We start from the raw sequence: 20,733 nt of genomic DNA, 5'->3' as shown, positions 1-20,733 counted from the left end.
TAGAAAAATCTCATGCCTCTCTCCAAGCCTCTTATAACTCAGCTCTGAATGAAAATGAGGGTCTCAAAAATGAAATTGTTGCTTGGGAAAGAGATTATGAGCTTCTTGAAGATAAGGCTGCAGTTGATGTAAGCTGGGCTTTTCTGAACTCCCGTCGTGATGCTTTAGTTGAAGCCAGCCAAGAAAACTTTAATCTGGAGTCAGAGTTAGCTAAGGTGATGGAAACTATTGAAAAAGCTCAACAACCATTGGACTTCCCTTCTCCCGCGATTGAAGTTTCCGAAGCTGAAGCTACCGGAGTTGAGCCGGAGTTGATGTTCCCGTGACCGCTGGAATTGCCTCGGGTGATGCACCCTCTTCAAGCTCAATCGTGCCCCTTACTGCTAGTTAAGTTGAAACTTCATCTATTAATACTCCAATGGTTGGAAATCAACCCACTTCCGTTGGTGATGCTGTTCCAGTTGAGCACGCTGATGATCCTCCTTCAATCCTTTCCTCTCAGTAAAAATTTATATCTATTTTTGAATTCCTTTTTGCAGGTACCTATTTGGAAAACAGTATTTAAAGCTTTTGGGTTCATTTGAGAGTTTTTGTAATCAAACCCTTGGCTACTATTTGAGGGTTGATTTTTGGAAGTACAAGTCCCCAAGTCTTGTTATGGGGCATTTAGTATAAACAATTTGATGACTAAGTTTATACTTAGTCTTTAATTTCAAATATTAGGCAGCTTTTTATTTATCATTGCACTTCCGTATATTCTATCCTTGCCTTTTTATTTTTAAGGACTTAAAGAATAGTCTGCATTTTTGTTCTTTGAAAAATGCTTCTGTTAATCCCATGACTAAATAACATGAGTTTTATAAAAGAGGGCCCTTTTATATTTTGACACTTAATGAAGAAGATGTCTCAACTTCATAATGGTGTGATCATACGATAAAAGAAATAGGAACACACATGTTTTTTGCAATAACTTCGAGAAATTTTTACTTCTGGATTTTGACAAGTTTTGTATAATACTTTACATGTGCTTGAATTACATCTATAACTTTCTCGTAACTGTTTTTTCTTGTAACAGATTTTTTGTTTAAAAAATAATAAACACGAGGTTTTTCTTTATAACCCGTTTTAGAACAATAAATGCAAGGTTTTTCTTTACAACCTGCTTTAGTACACAGCTTTTACCCTAATTACAGTAAAGATTTCTTTAGCCTTGGCTCATGACTTCATTTGACTTTTATTACTCTGCACTTGACTTTTTCCCAGGCTTGATTTTTCTTCAATCTTCTCTGCCCTCTTTATATATACTTGTGTATATTATGTAGTCCCCCAAGTGTTTGAGTGTTGAAGTATGAAGCCTCGAGCACTTGATAGTTTCTCTCATTCAGTCCTTTTCCTGAAAAGGAAATACATATGGGACTCGGAGGTACGATTATAGATGAAGACTGCTTAACCCGTTTAAATTTCTATCAGAATAATTGTAACCCTGGGCCAGGAATTTTAGTTTATTCCATTTTGCCTTACAGGTTGTGATTCATCATTTAGTATGGGTTAGCGTTTTGCCTATCATCTAAAATCGTTAGTAAAATTTTAACAATTCAAAAACAAATATATTTTAACATGGTGATACCTNCTGTCCATCTGTGTGAGATCCATCAGGAGTGCCTTCACGAGACCGTCGTGGGGAGCCTCGTGGAGAACCTTGTGGAGAGCCTCGTGGGGAATCTCCCTGAAGTTGTTGGATTGTCTGAATTTCTGGGTTTTCTTGAGTGTTGTCATTGTTGTTCGACATGATTGATACAATCAAGAAAATTAGGTTGAGATATGCTTGATTATCAGATTCCCGGTAACGGAACCAATTTGTTTAACCAAAAATTAGATTTTAGGTCAAAGCTTGAATTTAGAAGAACTCGGTTTACTGATAACCGGAAAAGTATATAAGAAAGAGATTTTGAATAATATAACCAGAAAGCAAATAGAACAAAGTATATTCCAGTGATATTTTTTCGTGTCCTTACAGTTGTTTATGACTTTCCCTTTTATAGCCGTTTTGGGAATACAGATTTTCCCTTTGTCATAATAAGACAATTATGGGTAATTAATGACCTTAAATGTTACGTTATGCAATCATATACATTCAATACATATTCTCTAACGTTTCTAGTATTTAATACTCATTAAATGCTGTATCTGGGCTCTTTTTGCTGTCAGATTCATTCCTTTGTCTCTTCTCGATCCTTGACCTTTGAATGTCTTGAATAGGTACGAGCGTTGAATTATTTGTATGGCTGCTCGTACCTTCTTCATTTAACTTGCTCGTATCTATCGTTGCTCGTGTCTGTTGCTGCTCGTATCTGTTAACCAACTTTAATTCTTTGACTGCTTGGTCAGTCTACGTGCCATGACACATCACCATATAAACATAATTTTCCTCAATACAGATAGTCCCCCCACTTTCCATTTATTCATCAGTTTGAATATTTGGGAAGTGGAATTCATTGAAGGAGAATTTTTGTCACCATTAATGTTCTGACAGAGTTGACGCTTTAATTATCACTTCCATTTAATGCTTTAGACACGTGTCATCTTCTTATTGGTTCCACAATTTCCAACACTTTTTTAGGTTGTCTTTTCGGCTCCACTGTTCATGAAGTATCAGTTACCATTATTGTGATCCTTCCATTACTGCGTTTTTACTTTTGACGGTCGTCCATCAGTATAAATTCAATTTTTCCTTTCACCTTTTACCACATAAAACTTTTTCCTTGAACACTTGAATTGTGCGAATCTCTGTTTACTTCTTTCTCTTCTTCATCATGTCTTCTTCGAACTTAACCCTAAGAGAGTTCCTCTTTTAGACAATTTTCCCAATGCTCCTGTTAGACATAGAAGAGGTGGGAGACTTCGTAGCTTAGGATCCTCTCGTGGTGGTGGTTCTGCCATGCCTTCTCCTAGCCCTGTTCTTCCTCTAGAACTAGAGGTTCTTTTTCTCAAAAATCATCTTCTAAGAGCAAGGAGACCTCTGAACCATTACAGGAACCCTTGGTAGAAGAAATAGTCCCTAACGATTTATCTTTTCAGCATGATAGACAATCACTTCAGACCCAAATTTCTGGTTTGGATCGTGTTGATGCTTACCCCACTATGATTACAGAGATTTTAGCTCCCATAGTTCGCAAAGATTGTCACTGGAGTAATGATTTTCCCATTGTAATCCCCAATCCAAATCAGAGGATTACTTCATATATGACTGGATTCTCTTTCGTTTACACATACCTTTTTACTCTTGGGTTTAAACCAGCTATTGACCCAGTAATTCTCAATTTCTGTCGTTTCTTCAAAGTTTGTTTAGCACAGGTTGGCCCGCTTGTATGGAGGGTTGTTGCTTGTTTAAGGCATCTGGCCAATTTAGCAGACGTTGATTTCACCTTCTCCCACCTAATTCATCTATACTCCCTTAGACTTTTTCGTAATGGCATCTTTACCTTAGTGGCTAGGAGTAAGAGAGTTTTGGTAAGCCCAGAAGATGATAAGGATCGTGGCTGGTATGCCCGATTTGTTGCTGCTACCACAGTTGGTTTAGTGGGTGAACAAAACGTTCCCTTCCCTGAGAAGTGGAATTTTGCACGTAAGTCTTTCATCTCTCCCGTACCTCTTTCTTTTGAGTTTACAAATTTCTTTAACTTTGTTTCTCTTTTTTTCTTTAGCAACCATGGGAGTTGTGGAGAACATTCCCAATTTTCGTGGTTGGGTAGATAAATTGTTGAAGATTGCTNCAATATATTACGTAGGGGGTATGCAGTCACTACAACAATGGGATGACATTGAAAGTAAGGCCTTAACTTCCTAGATGCCATGATTAGAGCAAGTGCTAATTTCTCCAATTGTGGATACCGTGTCTCTGCATCTAACAAAGATTTACTAACATAACAGATAGGAGATTGTTTACCCTGCTCTTCTCGTACCAAAACCGCGCTTACCGCAACTTCTGAAACAGCAAGGTAGATGAAAAGTTTCTCCCCAGCCTTGGGTTTTGCTAGCAAAGGTGGATTTGACAAGTATATTTTCAAATCCCTAAGTGCTTGTTGACACTCCTCATCCCATTCAAAATGATCCTGCTTCTTAAGAGCCGAGAAGAATTTAAAACATTTTTCCGATGATTTAGAAATGAACCTTCCCAAAGCTGCGATTCTTCCTGTCAATCTTTGAACCTCTTTCTTGTTGGAAAGTATATCTGGAATTTCTTCAATGGCTTTAATCTGTGCAGGATTCACTTCAATACCACGGTTAGAAACAAGAAAACCTAAAAATTTTCCTGATGCCACACCAAATGCACATTTTTCTGGATTCAACTTCATATTATATTTTCGTAAAATTTTAAACGTGTCAGATAGGTGTGATATATGATCTTCTGAATGTTGGGTCTTAACTAGCATATCATCTATATACACTTCCATGGTTTTACCTAAATGTTCTTGAAACATTTGGGTGACCAACCTTTGATACGTTGCACCTGCATTCTTAAGACCGAAGGGCATTACCTTGTAACAGTAAGTCCCTCTGTCTGTTATAAAAGAAGTTTTTTCTTCATCTCCTGGATCCATCTTGATTTGATTATAGCCTGAATATGCATCTAAAAAACTTAATAGCTCATGCCCTGCAGTAGCATCAATTAATTGATCTATGTGCGGTAAAGGAAAGGAATCTTTTGGACAGGCTTTATTAAGGTCTGTGTAATCTACACAGACTCGCCACTTACCGTTCTTCTTAGGAACCACAACAGTATTAGCTAACCAATTAGGATATTTTACCTCACGAATTGAACCAATTTTTAGCAACTTTTGAACTTCCTCTTGAATCACCTTATTTTTGAAAATTCCTTGCTTTCTTTTCTTCTGCTTGACAGGAGGATATGATGGATCTTCATTCAACTTATGAGTCGTGACTTCCGGTGGTATCCCTGTCATGTCAGAATGGGACCAAGCAAAACAGTCCGCATTAGCTTTTAAAAATTCAATCAATTTACGTTTTACCTCCGGGCTAAGATTAGCCCCTATGTACACTTTTCTCTCGGGCCAATGTACAAATAATACCACGGCCTCTAGCTCTTCTATCGTTGTTTTGATGTTCTCATTCTCCTCCGGTTCTTGAATGGTATCAGGTCTTGAATCCAGATCTGTTTGCTTTTGCTCAGGTGAGGTTGACTCCATGTTACCCTCACCTAAATTCTATAATTGCTATTTGTCTTTACCATTAACAATTGAATCTACAACGGAATTGATGCTTCTAGATGTTTGTTGATCGCCTCTGATTTGGCATATTCCCCATGGAGATGGGAATTTAATAACTTGATGTAAAGTTGAAGGAACAGCTTCCATGTCATGAATCCATGGCCTCCCAAGAATCATATTGTAAGCCATTTCCATATCTACCACTTGAAATTTGGTATCTTTAACGACGCCTTCTGCGAACGTGGTAAGTATTGCCTCCCCTTTTGTTACAACACTAGAGTTATCAAATCCCGACAAAGTATGAGCCTTTGGGATTAATTTATCCTCCGCTTGCATCTCGCGCAATACCCGTATTAAAACAATATTAACGGAACTACCTGGATCAACCAAAACTCGTTTCACGTTAGTATCATGTACAAGTAAAGATATTACCAGTGCGTCGTTATGCGGAGTTATGAGTCCCTCGACGTCGGCATTGTTGAATATAACATTCTCTTCTTCCAGTACATGTCGAGGCCGCTTCTCGTGGGTAATTGTCACTTTTGAAACCTTTTTATATGATACATCATTGATCTCTTCACCTCCGCTGATAACGTTGACAGTTCTCTTGGGCGAAGGTGGTTTCGGAGGCTCCTGTCTGTTCTTCATGTATGCTTGTTTACCTTTCTCACTGAACAACTCAGTAAGATACCCTTGTTTTAACAAATGATCATCTTCACCTTGTAGAAACCTGCAATCTGCTGTTTTATGCCCATGATTGTTATGAAATTCGCACCAATGATCAGGGTTTCGTCTGTTTAGATTTGATCGCATTTCCTTTGGCCATCGTACCTTATCTCCCATTCTCCTTAAAACATCCACGAGTTCAGAGGTGCTTACGTTGAAGTTGTAACCACCGAACCTTGCCTTTAGACTTCCATCATCATCTCGTGACCCGCGTGTGTTTCGATCATTCCCGAACCTTGATGAGGAGCCTGATTCCCTGTTCCTAGGTTTGTGATCGTATCTTTGATTATCTTGTCTTGATCGTGAGTCATTTCCCGCAGGTCCCATGTATGGTTCGTACCTATTTTTACCGGATCTCTTTTCATTTTCCACGCGCCTTGAGCTTATCTTTTCTTCTGTTTTATGTCGTAAAATAATGTCTTCTTCAATCCTCATCTTTGTACTGTATCTGTTGTAGACATCATTCCACGTTATTGCTGGGAATTCTCGAAGGCTTTCTTTGAGTCGCCTCGTGGCTTCTGAACTCTTCTCATTCAAATTACTAGCAAAGGCTATGGCTGCCCAATTGTCAGGTACTCGTGGCAGCGTCATTCTTTCCCGTTGAAATCTATCTACAAACTCTCTAAGTAACTCTAAGTCTCCTTGCTTGATTTTGAAGATATCTTCCATTCGCTTTTCAACTTTTTGAGCTCCCGAGTGTGCTTTGATAATAAATCTGCAAGCTCAGCAAACGAATTTATAGAATTTTCGGGTAAAAGAGAATACCATGTTAAGGCTCCTTTAGTGAGTGTTTCACCGAATTTTTTGACCAAGACCGACTCAATCTCTTGCTTAGTCAAATCATTGCCCTTGACACCTGTTGTGAATGCAGTAACGTGATCTCGTGGATCTGATATACCATCATACTTTGGAATATCAGGCATCTTAAACTTCTTTGGAATTGGGAGGGGAGCAGCACTTGGCTTCCATGGTTGTTGGGAATATTTATCTATATCCACTCCCTTGATCACGGGCGGCACTCCAGGTATTTGCTCTATGCGTTCATTTTGCTCCTTAAGCTGTTTCTGCAAGGTTAGTACTAGATTTTGTAAATCAGAGTTAACTGGATTACCTGGGTCTCTCTCTTGTGTTTCACTAGGGGTTCCACCGCTGCCTGAATTAACCAATCCTGAACGAGGATTCTCCAAAGTGTTGTTGTTTGGAGTAGATGTGGGTGGAACAGTAGGTAATTGGCTAACAAAAGCTTGAAGAGCGTTATTAACTTGAAAGGCAATGAGTTTTTGCAGAGCCTCATTCATGGTTTCAACATTTTCGAATTGAGCCTGTCCATCTGTGTGAGATCCATCAGGAGTGCCTTCACGAGACCGTCGTGGGGAGCCTCGTGGAGAGCCTCGTGGGGAATCTCCCTGAAGTTGTTGGATTGTCTGAATTTCTGGGTTTTCTTGAGTGTTGTCATTGTTGTTCGACATGATTGATACAATCAAGAAAATTAGGTTGAGATATGCTTGATTATCAGATTCCCGGTAACGGAACCAATTTGTTTAACCAAAAATTAGATTTTAGGTCAAAGCTTGAATTTAGAAGAACTCGGGTTACTGATAATCGGAAAAGTATATAAGAAAGAGATTTTGAATAATATAACCAGAAAGCAAATAGAACAAAGTATATTCCAGTGATATTTTTTCGTGTCCCTACAGTTGTTTGTGACTTTCCCTTTTATAGCTGTTTTGGGAATACAGATTTTCCCTTTGTCATAATAAGACAATTATGGGTAATTAATGACCTTAAATGTTACATTATGCAATCATATACATTCAATACATATTCTCTAACGTTTCTAGTATTTAATACTCATTAAATGCTGTATCTGGGCTCTTTTTGCTGTCAGATTCATTCCTTTGTCTCTTCTCGATCCTTGACCTTTGAATGTCTTGAATAGGTACGAGCGTTGAATTATTTGTATGACTGCTCGTACCTTCTTCATTTAACTTGCTCGTATCTATCGTTGCTCGTGTCTGTTGTTGCTCGTATCTGTTAACCAACTTTAATTCTTTGACTGTTTGGTCAGTCTATGTGCCATGACACATCACCATATAAATAAAAATTTTCCCAATACAGAAATACAGTTAAAGTACATTGCATTTTGAGGTGTAAAGGTGCAAATGTAACTAAGACATTTTCCTTTCTCTTCTCCTAACCTCTGACTTCTGTATCCAAATAATAATAAAATAATTCAATGAATAGTAAAATCAAAAGAAAATTAAACACTTGAATAGGAAGCGAGTGAAGTACGGAAGTCGAGGTCCACCACAATATGGAGTCTGAGTCAGCGGAGCGATATACTTACGTTTATTTTTACTAGTCCACTTAAAAAGTTTTATATCCCTTAAAAAATATAATTATACTATGTATTTTACTATACAACCCCTAATAATGATAGTATTTCAACAAGTTTTGAGAAATAATTTTAAAAATGAGCAATTAATGAAATGGATAAAACATGGAAAAGAAATTGTCTTTCTCTTGATTTAGTATCGTGGACAAGTAAAATGAAAATGTAGTTTTAGTATAATGAACAAGTAAAAATGAACGGATGGAGTACGAGGATTAACATTTAGTTTTTTTTTCATGAATTTGGATGAAACGAATTTATTAATTTTAAAAAAAGTAAAATTTATATATGTACAACAACTTATTTTCGTCCATATTATATGTCTTTTTAAGATTTATACATACATTTAATAAATCTTAATTATAGTATCAAAATTGTGTCTAAACTACTCTTTACTTCTCATTAAACATCTTACTTGATCAATAATTTACACATAGATTTAAAAGCATATCATAAACGACTTTTTTTTTTGAACAAAATTAAAATTTATTAAAATAATTAATATTTATGACACAGTAGATAGGACATAATAACTAAGCACTCTATATCATAACTTATATAGTAAGAAACGTTTGAAGAATTGTTTGCTCGACCAAAGGCTTTATATTTCCTTCTGCTTGCCTCATGTGTTTTAGATTGTAATTTGTAGTCAACGGTAAAAGGTGTATAGTTGACTCTTCAAATAACATAGTGCCATTATATTTCGACACCTTTGATACAAGAAATATTTGGATTAAAATAATATGCACTCAATAACCTGGCCGTTGCTATTCCTCTTTTGTTAATCACCCCCTAACCAATATGGCTTTTCTTAAGGCTATTTTCTTCAACAACAAAAAAAAAAAAAAAAAAAATGCTGTGCTGGCTAAATTTTGGCTTTAAAAAATAAGTCGATGAAATTTTTTTTATGGACAAATTTAACCCATAATATAATGCAGAAGGAATTTAAATAACAATCTCAAATAAAAAAGGTCATTTGTGAAGGTGGTCCACAATGCCAAACTTTCTTAGTATCCCACTACGGAATACTATAATTTATTGATGGACGGCTTGGCAAGAGAGCGACTTCTCTTTCTAGTAGCAGTAACCTTATATTACTCTATTAAATGGAAATTTTTCTCCTTTTATCACTGTATAATATAGAATGGATTATTTAAAAAGCTTCTCTAATTTAAACAAAACTCAATAGACCTCCACCTTCATATGAAGTATTACATAAAACACTATATACATAGTTAACAAAAAGTTTGACACCGTTAAAACGTTTGATGCGTTGGCCAAAATACTCCTTTAATTTTTTTTCGAACCTATATATTTGGAGGAGAAAGGGGAAAAAGAAGTAGGGTGAAATAAAATGGGTTAGGGTAAGGAGAAAGACCGTACCGTCAACCTTTTTCTTTTCTCTTTTTTACGTAAATATACTTACATTGAGGGAAAACTTAGAAGGGAAAGTTAATCTTTTTGTGCTCTTAAAGATTATAGGTAGGGAAAGTCAAAGTAATGGGACACATCAAATTATATTAATAGTACTACTTTAATATTAACTAACGCAAGTAGGTGTAGCATATTAAAATACAACACACACTGCATTCAAGTGGTGTGAGAGACAAGACTAGAATCTCTAGATAGACTACCTGCATTCTTACTCACCCAAAATATTTTGTGCTTAGAAATCAATATTTGGAGTTGAGACATTCGATTTGCTCCTTGGTATAAAGAGATTTTTTTTTAGGATACAATGCCACGTTGGTTATTTAATTTTCATTCAATAATACAAAGGCCTCTAGTCTAGAATCTAGATAGAGGTTCGGAATGAAATAAATATTAGAACGAAAACCTAATTAAATTGGTGTCCTACTTAACCAAATGTAAATGCTATACAACAAATGATAGGAGTAACTCTTTATTATGACAACAAGAAAGTGATGATGCGAAAGTTGGTCCCATAATAATTCTTTTCTGGTGTTGCAGAGATGCGAAACGTGGTGGTGAGAACTGAGATGAGCTGAATTTGTAGGGCACATTAAAACTAGAAGACAAGTTATCAACCAACTTTTACCGTGCAAAATATACCATGCATATTCCATATATATCGCAGCATCATCAACTTCGTATTCACGATCAATATTCCTCACAAAATTGCCCTTGTTTTCGACGTCAACCTTTTACATCATTCAATAAAACAGTCGGTAAAACAGAGGCGGATCCAGGATTTGAGGCTTATGGGTTCCTACCATAATTTCAAATTAATATGCAATAATAACTGGGTTCACAGTCAGATTTTTACCAATATTTAGTGAATTTCTTAATATAAATACAGGGTTTACGCAAAAGTTACTGGGTTCCCGGGAACCCGTAGTCTATGCACTAGGTCCGCCCTTGGGTAAACATATTACATAAAATCGTTATTGTTTAGGGTCATTCCTCTAGGATCGATCAAATGCATGCTTCTGGGCTCTGGCTTATATATTCATGTCACGTAGATCGTGTCATGTTTAATTTTTTCTCACACAGAGGAATATAATTTGCTAAGCCCGCGAACCCATACCATTGTTTCTACTTAGGCAGCAAATATTTCATTCGTATCTGATCGTTATGATATTTTCAGCCAAAATCCTTAACCAACACAAACTTACAGCACTAAATAGACCTTCGGTTAGGAATTCAAGGTACAATATCGATGAATTAGTATAGTGATCGATGATATAAACCACAGGACAACCTGGTCATCTTCATACTCCCTCCGGTCCAAAATAAGTGATTTTTTGGCCTTTTTCTTGTGGTCCAAAATAAGTGATTTTTTTAGATTTCAAGAATGGATTAATTATTTTTTTCCTACATTGTCCTTGAAGTAAATGGTGTTGGAATATGTATTAGGAGTGTTTATGTGAGATAGTAAAGGTTAATATGGTCAATTCCATTGCTAATTAATGCTAAAAAGTGAATTTCTTAATTTGTGTAAAAACATCTAAAAAATCACTTATTTTGGACCGGAGGGAGTATTATATATTTCTACTAGCTAGCTAGGGGGACCCACTTTTCCACAGAAACATCTCACACCAGTCATCTTTGTTTTTTCTTTTGTTTACTTTTGACTAAGCCCTTCCTTCCAGCGGAGTGTGTAAAGGGACAGCCACAAGTTTGGTCGTACATTCACTTAATTGGTGATAACGTAAGTAATTCATTTTGCTATAAGTCTGCAACGGCTATATTTATCATCCACTTCTAACAAACCCTACCCCCCCCCCCCCCCTACTTGGGACTTCTCCCACTTACTTGGATTATTATGGTTATTACTATTTAATTTCCACGATACCAATAGTATTTTTTTTACGGAAAGCATACTCTTTGTATTACAATTTATGTGGTAGTGTAATTTTTTAAGTCTGTTTCTAAAATAATGATATTTTTTAAAATTTAATAACAATTTAACTTAAATTTATCATGTTACCCTTAATAATGTACTTTTATAGCCACAGAAATGATAAACATGTAAGTCGTTTATTTCTTAAATTTCATTATCAATAATATTTTTGCAACGTAAATTGAAATGGAAAGAATATAACTTATCCTACATGAAAAAGAAAGCAAGGGTTAACAGACTAATTAATGAGAAAAGTATAAAAGAAAAATCACGTAGATATATGCAGTAATATTAGAGAAACCCTAATATATGCGTGAATTAGGATTTTGGAACCCTTTTCTCTATATGGAATTTAAATACTTATCATATAATAACAAGTGACAACTAATACTACCTAATATTGGGGTATTTGTACATTACAATCCCAGAAGAAATAGAAAGAGACATAAAGGAGCGTGTATGAGTTGCCTTTTTTCCTGCATGCAATAATACAAAGTATCAGAACACGTACACCACCACTGCAACAACAGCAAAGGACTACTACTACTACACTATGCTCCCCAAACCACCCCCAAGGATCACCTGCTAGATTATTAGTTACGGTTCGGACAATATTTTTTGCTTTAATTTTGTATTTGTATTAGGAAATTCATTAAAGATGAGCTATGAATTAAATTTCAAATCCTGATTTCCTCCCTCAAAACCCTCTTCCTCCAAGCATAAAAGTTAATATACAAAGAAAAATTAGTTATTTCATCTTTCTCCATGAACGTAGTATATAAACATCTCTTTGCTTTTTCTTTTTTACTGGCTTCTAACAAGTATACCCACATGAAATATAAAGATATTCGAACGTCATGAGAAAAATAACATGATCTAAACGCACAGATATGTGATGGTTTGACATAGAAGCAGAAACATGAAGCATGATAATGGAGAAGAGATGGATATGATGTTTCACCATCAAACGTGCAAATGCTCGGAGAAGTGAATGCATGTCACATCAAGATAATTGTATAATAGCCATGCAAAGGGCAACTTATGAGCTGTTATCGTTCCACTTACTACTAGTCATTTCTTCCACTGACTCATAGATAAACAACCCATTTACAACCTGTAATATTCTGTGTATGTAGTTCTGGTTGATCTCTCCATTCAACTAGACTATCCCAGATTCAAACTTCCTGATTTTCTTCAATTTTGACGTCCATCCTATTATATAGTATCTCTTTAGTTTAACTTCTATATGTACGTTGACAGTATATAATGACTTGTATACCAAAGATAATTACATATAATCCGCTGATATTGTCAAAATCCTTTTACGCTGTCAGTTAAATCCATATCTAAAACCCACTAATGTGAGAACAGTCTCATTCTAAAAGAGCAAAGTTATATTCTATGTATTAGACTATTCTTAGAAGCAAAGTACTATCATAGAGGAGAATTATACCTTTAAATGGGGAAAAGAAAGATATTAAGAAGAAACCACTTTGGAAGTTCATATCCTCGGAACAACTCATTATTCAAAGACTTTTATACATAGTAGGGACTCCAGGGAATTTTCGAACTGGCCTCAGTAAAATGCTTTTGATCTCTATGGAACTTTCAGTTTTTCAAGTAGCTATTAAAGCAAAACCAGCAAATCTAGAATAACTCATCTGCTCAAACGTGCCGTGTGTGTTTTCGTTCAGACTGCTATATTTATGCTTTGTAAGCGTCAGGTTTCTATTGTCTGTCAAGCGAGTAAATGCCCATGCAAGGCAACATTCTTGGTTATGAAAAGCCGGCAGAATAATACAAAGATGATGATCTAAAAGGACCTGCAGGTGATGAGGAAGCCGAGAAAGAGCTTGGACGAGCAAAACTACAACCTTCCGGATTGCCATTCCACTTAGCAGGAATCTCGTTCATTTGAGTAGGCAAATTCGCATTCTGAGCTACTCCAGATCCGCTGTAAGGAGAACCACACGGTCTATTTTCGCAGAAATTCACAAACTTTGACGTATAGCCCGAGCTGATCATTTGCATTTGGATACCAGTTGACGACTTGCTTCTCCCCGTGCCCATGGTGTATGCAGAATCAGCCCCGTTTTCTGGAGAATCATCAATTATAATAATTTCTTTGACGGCATTCCCAACTGAAGTAGAATTTTGCCAATGAGATATGGGAGTTGCCACGAACTTCTTTCCATCACATGTCTCATTTGGTCCATTGAGCACAGTACGTAAATTGCACCCTCCTAAATAGTCTTGTCCGCCAACGGAACCCATCAATCCGCCACCACTACTCTTGCATGAAATCGAGACTGGAGATGTAGGGGACAGCTGTTGTGGCCTTGAGTAACTGTCGCGACTTTCGAAACCATTTAACAATCTGACATCAAAATGCTGTACTGGATCACCAGTTTGAGGCAAGTGAGAGACAAGACGATTATGTGCATCCACCTGGCGAGAGGAGTAGAGATCCTCACTACGAAGACTGCCACAAGAAACACCAGCAAGTCTAGTGTTTGCCAGGTCATTCATGGAATTTGAGTGAGATGATCTTTTCAGTGGGGAGTCTTCATCTTTGTTGACCACCATTAAGTCCTTTCCCATCAGCCTGAGAACTGGATTGGAAGCAGATGGACTAAAAGACTCGGAATCACGAGTTAGGAGCTTGAAGTCAGAATCAGCAGAAACTCCAAATTGAGTATGTCCAGTGGATGGTTTAGTGGCATTTGTTTCAGGTCCTGAACTCGAGTCACTAAGAGAAAATGAATTACTGATATTATTAGGTCTTCTGATTGAATCACACCTCAACTGATTCTCACTGGCAGGAAAAGGGGAAGGTGCCATGGCCCTTCGCTGTAAGAGCTGTGACTCTTGGGCTGCTCCTTCTTTCCTGACACAACAACATGGCTTATCATTTGTAAATCTGAAAGCTCCTTTTCCAGGAAAGAATGTATTTGCATTAAATTTGTCCAGTCCATCCCTATCGTCTCCTGTATTTTCTGTCTGAAGTCGAGTGACAGAATTTTCCACCAGAAGATCAACAGTACTGCTGCCAGAAAAGCTAGACCTTTTATCTTCCCAGCCAGCTGTGTGACAACTGAGACTTTCAGAAGAATCCCTTCCATCGCCAGACAACTTGTCCGAATATCTTGAGCCAGTTCTAGCCATAGTGGAGTTAGAAACTGTTGATGCAGCAGAAGTAGGGGAACCAGAAGAATCTTGATCAAAGAATTCAGGATAATCTGCAGAAGATTGAATTTTACTGCTGGTTAATGATGAACTCCCATGAAGGTCTTCTGAGCTCATACGACCAGGACTAGGTAAAAAAGATCCAGGCGGTCCTGGTATGGGAATTGGATCAACCTCCAAAAAGTAATTCCCTTGACCATCATTACATCCCAATTCAGTAACATCGTCATGGAGATTGTGATCAATCATACTTTTCCCAATCTCCGCTGCACTAAACATCTCTTCTTCAACACCTAAAATAGGATCTTGTGAACGTGTTGCAGCTTTGGTGCCAAGAAGTGATCCTTCATACTCTTCACTAAACAACTGAGATCTAGCAGAACCAGACAACTCATCAGATCCAGCATCCAAAGACTTGCTAAAACTCATAAAATCTCCCCTCGCAGCAAATTCCGAGGCAACAGCTGGATCCATAGTCTTGTCATTCTGAGTTTGATCATTCACTTTCACAGATCTCATAGCATCAGACGCACCTGCTAAAGTGCTGCCAGTTTCATTATCAGAATGAATCTCAGCTGAAGACTGTGAGCAGCTCTTCAAGCCCAGAGAACCCTCCACATTAGAAACCATAACTCCCTCCCTATTTTCCCTGATGTTTAAAATTCTAGATCTTTTAACAATTACCCTATCACAACTCTTGCTCCCTTGAACTTTAGTTTCACTGGGATCTCCTCTTATACAACGTTTCTCTCCTTCAGTTTGACAAACTACGGCTTCTTCTGATTCTGAAATGCAGCGCATACTAGACTTCTTAAGGGAAGCTGTTTTCCACTTCAAGCTACATTTAACACCACGAGCAGGCCCTTCACTGACAGACAAAAGGTTCTTCCTCAATGATGACAACTTCCTATCTTTCGAGGAGAATGCTGGATGAGAGGTGGTCGGTTCACCATTGATCTCAGAGTTATCCGCCTTTTCTAGTAGATCTATATTTCTCCCAACACTCATATGTTTCACAGAAAGTGCATGATCTACTGTTATTTTTGGACGATCACCGGAGCCATTGTTTACAGAATGGACATCTACCTTCAAATGCTTTTCTTTGTTCCTTTGTAACACAAGGGATCTCTTCTTGTTAGATGGGAATTGAGATCGAGACAATGAAAAATCCACTTTCTTTTGCAGAGAAGGCTCCTCGCTATGTTCATCTTGAGGCTCAAGTAGCACATCCCCCGTTCTTTGGCTACTCTCAGGCAAACATACAGTATTAACAGATGATCTTGGAGATTTGTAAAGATAGCTTCTTATCTTCAAAGATGAATCAGTCATAGGCAACACAACATTGCCATCTTGAACGCCAGTCAACATAACACCTCCAGAACGCTGATGGTTGCCCTTATCACTGATCTTCCTTGTGAGGCCAGTTCTCTTCGAACATGCCCATTGTTTTATGGTTCCCAATCCATTTAATAACACCTGTTCTGGAGATCTGAGCTGCGTATTTAAGCAATCCTCTTTGACAACATTTTCTCTGGGGGAAAAGGTGCTATCTTGACCACTCTCAATCTGTTCATACAATATTTTGCAAATTAGTTCTAAGCAAATTATTCTTAAATAGAACTGCTAGTTGGTAAAAGCAATTAATTTTGATAAAAGATAACGAAACGAAGTAAGTAGAAGCTTGTTGTAAACTACTACGGTTTAGTTCTCAAAACATGCAAACTCCCACCGACCCCCACACCCACCCCCGTACCAAGCGATCTAGCCCTCCGTTTCACCAACCACCAAAACAAACAATCATGAAATTAAGCTAAAGGCCAAGATACCGGGAAAGACATGTAACATTATTCTCCCAACATTCTTTTGTTTTCCACTCCTCAATGTTGCAGCTTCTTCACTGCACTATAATGCTACATTTAATGTTTTAAAGATGACTTGTAATATTCTTGATTTAAAAAGGATTTCAAGAACAAAGGCAAAGCGGGGCAAACTTCTTCATATCTAGGATGGGGAAAAAATACCTTGGGACAGTGATAGGGCTTGGACAAACAAAACTTTTTAGTACGAGAAGATTTCAGAAGCTTGTGCTGTCTCTGGGTATGATTCTTCTTCTTCCTCTTATTTGTCAAAATGAATTTGCTTTTTTTATCTCCGTCTACCAAATTTTTCTGAAGAGGATCATTAATCAGCTTTGATGATTGTGGCTGCTCATCGCTGAACTTGGACAGAATTCGAACCTTTGTGCCATTGGCATCAATATAAACAGCACCTTCATTATCAGTGCATTCATGACAGACAGGAGGAGGTTTATCCAGTTTCTCAACAGCAGATACCTCAGTCTCTCGAACACACAAACTCGGGTTTGAGGCCCAGTTGGTTCCATTCCTCCTATCGAGATCCTCCAGCGTACAGCACGCAGCTGTTGTGTAGATATCCACCATCAATCTCGTTTTCCTTGGTTTTATCCTGTGCTTAATCACCTTACTAGAATTTTCTGTCCACTTGATTGTTGACTCTCCAGAGAGACATTGATCTATGTGAGCATTCAAGGTGGTGTTTGATGAGGATGTGAAAGTCTTGCAAACTGGGCATACTTTCGAAGCCATTGCCTCAGAAGCCATGAAATTGTTGCTGGTGGTAGTTTCCTCTTCTACGGTTCGATGATCTGTAACGTTTCCCAACTTGACTATTAATCTGCACTTTTTTGCTGCTGGCGGTTGTGCTGTGCTCCCGCTCTTGTTTGACATGGGAGGTAAAAGACCTTTACCCTCAGATTTCCCAACAGCTTCTGTTCCCAAGCTAGGATTCCTTTCAGCTGTTGGAACTGAATCAATTTCAGAACAAGACTGAGTGGTTATCGTTGACTGGATCACCTTCTCTTTATCAGATCGACTTGAACTGATATTTCTATAATCCGCAGCTAATTTTGGCATACATCTAGGATCATCATCTACCTTAACATGCTCCTCCTGATCAAAAGTTCCTACAATATTGTCCTTGTCAATCGAACAATTATCTACAGCACATCCCTTAACAGATTGAAAAGGGGGTAACAAATCTGTCACGCCATGCTTCAAACAAAGCTGCAAATTTTTCTGAGAAAATGGCCAATTGGTCTTTATGTCCTTTCTCCGGCTTCTGAAAACATAATCTCTGCAAGATAACATTTCTGTTTAGAAAACATTCATATCATATGTCATCAACAATACCTGAACAAAAATTAGCATGGGAATTGGCAGAAAGCAACAGTCTGTAATTGCTTATCATATGAAAGGAACATAGCTACATGAAATAAGACTAGGAAAGGAAACGACAACCAGCGCTAATCTTTTTGTTTCCCAAAATCAAAAAGATCAGACGGGAACAGTGGATCTGACTCAAGAAAGAAAATCTTCAGATGACTAAAAACCCCTTCAACAGTAGAACATTGAAGAGCTGATGAATAAAAAAGAGAAGAAGAAAACCCAAAGACAAAGAGACAGAGTATATATATAGATATATTTTTACCTTAAGGAGAATTTAGGGAGTGGTTTGTTGTCATCAAAATGGTTCAGATCTAATTGCTTCTTATCATCATCATCATCAGAAGAAGGCCTCTCATCACTACTACTACTTTTCAGTAGAGAGATTTGGGAAGGATCTGCTGCTGCAAGTTTTTCAATGGATAACATCTGCTATTAAGCTTCTCCCTTCTTGTTTTTCTTGTGCTGTTTTTCCAACAGTCACAAGAACTGCTGCTGCTCCTATTATTATACTTTCCAAGACTACTACTACTTAGTCTTATCTCCTTATTATACTTAGCCTTCAGCATAACAGTAGCCTCTAATTAAAGGCCTCTCTCCACAGACAACAAAACAAAACCCCACCACCACTAAAACACCAAGATTTTACCCTTTCTTCATAAAAAAAAAAAATTCAGCCTGCAACATAGTTAAAAACATGAGATTAATTAAGCTGAGGAGAAGTTTCAAGAAAGACCAACAAAAGACTAAAGGGGTCAACAACAATGTTATTTTATGTGCTAAGCTAAGTAAATCTGAAGCCAACTATTTATGTTTAAAAGACCCATTGAACAAGGAAAGAACTAATTTTGGGAAAGAAAGAAACCCACAAGCAAAGATGTGAAGGTAGATCAAGTCTCATGAAACGTTATTTTATGTGGACAAACCCAAGAAAAAGGTACATAAAATTTCTCAAGTTTTGCTTCTTGGGGAACAACTAAGCACTAATACACGTTCAAAATCAAGTCCAAACAAAGTAAATCTAAAGAGTTTTAGCAACAAATATTTGAGATCCCTACATAAGAAAACTGAGTCTTTGGTCAAGATTAGTGGAAATCAAAAGGAGTTAGATTTCAAGTTCAAGATATAGAGAAATGAAGAAACCCCAGAAATCAAAATCAAATCCTTATTGGCTGGTCTCAGTGAACAGTAGAAGAAGAGTGACCACACAGAAATCAAAGTTCAAAACTTAAAAATAGAGACCAGATTTGCAAACTCTAGAAAGAAACCTCAAACAATCACAGAATAAAGACCATGAAATCACAAGAAATCTCAGTATTCAAACCTCATCTAGTACCTACAATCGCTCTCATAGTCAAATTAAAGCAAAACCCACACATAACTGAAAAAGATCATCCAATAGAAAAAATCAAGAGGGTCTGAGCCAAAAACACAAACAAAAAAAAGAAAGAGAAAGATACAAACTATGTTGATTTTATTTGTGATGTGAGACTAAAGATGAGAGGTTTAAGAGGATAATACATAATGAGAAAAATGGAAGGAAGATGAAATACCAAAAGTATAACTAGGAGGAGAAGTAGTAGCTGAGGAGAGTATAAGAAGATGGAAAGAAGAGATATACTATAGTAGAGAAGAGAGTATGTTTTGATGAGAAAAGAGCACCACCCACTCACACATCAAAAGAAGGCATCAGGTTCTTCTCTCCACCAAAAAGCAGGTTTGTACCATTAATCACCACTATTCATCCCTCACCCCCTACCCCTTTACCCGCCCCCCCCCCCCAACCCCAAACCCTGTGATTTAGCTAGCGTGAGAGTGAAATTAAGAGATAAGAGAAATAGATCCAATTTCAAGACCTTTCCGTAACAACATCCCTATATAAAGATACCTTACTATAAAAGCTAAGCTTTTCCGGAATCAATTTTTATGTTATGTTATAATATATGTTCTCTATAATAGCAATTTGCTATAATATCCAACAATATTCGAAATAAACGAGACTGTTATAAAAAGGTTTGAATGTAGAGCACAAACATTTTTCAACCTTTATTAATGTAGTTTAAGTTATAATAATATATTTCACTTACTATAAGTGAATTTAAGATTTTAAGTTTATCAGTTTTAAATTTCATGTCATGACAATTTATTGAATTGGAGATAGATTGTTTGAACAAATTAAGTAAGCTTTTAAAAATAAGTATAAAATTTAAATTCAAGTTATTAGGTTCTACCGAACTCGTAATAATAATGTAGATTTGCTCCGCCATTATTACTTACTGTATAAAAAAAATTTAAATCAATAATGCACTCAACTTAAATGCATTAAAAGATTAAAAGGAATTTTTTATATATACCAAAAGTATTTTTAAATTCATGATTTAAATATATTATATAATATGTTTATAATAATAAAAATATGCATCAAATAAGTAAATAAAATTAAACGTAAAAACATACTATTATTCTATTTTTAGCCGACTAAGAAAAGCGTAACATAAAATAGAAAGAAGCAGTGTTAGAAATTAGAAATTAAAAGAAGAGAATGGAAAAAAGGCGAAGGTGGTGTTACTCTACAAAGCTGTCCTATCCAATACC

At 36.8% G+C, this 20,733-nt stretch overlaps 1 protein-coding gene across 4 annotated transcripts; it reads right to left on the bottom strand.

Annotated features, from left to right (window-relative positions):
• Nucleotides 1-13,170: 13,170 nt before the first annotated feature.
• LOC109206622 lies at nucleotides 13,171-19,848 on the bottom strand. Of its 4 annotated transcripts, none has more exons than XM_019369460.1 (4): nucleotides 19,692-19,848; nucleotides 18,404-18,816; nucleotides 16,918-18,049; nucleotides 13,171-16,462 (listed from the first exon to the last, which is right to left on the bottom strand). In XM_019369460.1, the coding sequence occupies exons 2-4, from the start codon at nucleotides 18,565-18,567 to the stop codon at nucleotides 13,487-13,489; spliced, it is 4,272 nt and encodes a 1,423-aa protein (XP_019225005.1). In that variant the 5' UTR covers nucleotides 18,568-18,816; nucleotides 19,692-19,848; the 3' UTR covers nucleotides 13,171-13,486. The 4 variants fall into 4 exon arrangements, with proteins under 4 accessions (XP_019225005.1, XP_019225006.1, XP_019225007.1 ...); XM_019369461.1 differs by having other exon boundaries at nucleotides 19,760-19,836; XM_019369462.1 differs by having other exon boundaries at nucleotides 19,812-19,827.
• Between the last annotated feature and the right edge of the window lie 885 nt (nucleotides 19,849-20,733).

Source organism: Nicotiana attenuata, unplaced genomic scaffold (assembly GCF_001879085.1).
Source record: "Nicotiana attenuata strain UT unplaced genomic scaffold, NIATTr2, whole genome shotgun sequence".
NCBI classification, from domain to species: Eukaryota; Viridiplantae; Streptophyta; class Magnoliopsida; order Solanales; family Solanaceae; genus Nicotiana; species Nicotiana attenuata.
This window is presented reverse-complemented; position numbering and strand designations above follow the sequence as displayed.

Excerpts from the sequence above, each read along its gene's own strand:
- LOC109206622 (XM_019369458.1), bottom strand. The coding sequence starts at position 18,567 with ATGTTATCCATTGAAAAACTTGCAGCAGCAGATCCTTCCCAAATCTCT. Across the intron at positions 18,050-18,403 it reads CTCCCTAAATTCTCCTTAAG|AGATTATGTTTTCAGAAGCC; the intron begins GTAAAAATATAT and ends GTTATCTTGCAG. Across the intron at positions 16,463-16,917 it reads AGCCCTATCACTGTCCCAAG|ATTGAGAGTGGTCAAGATAG; the intron begins GTATTTTTTCCC and ends TTGTATGAACAG.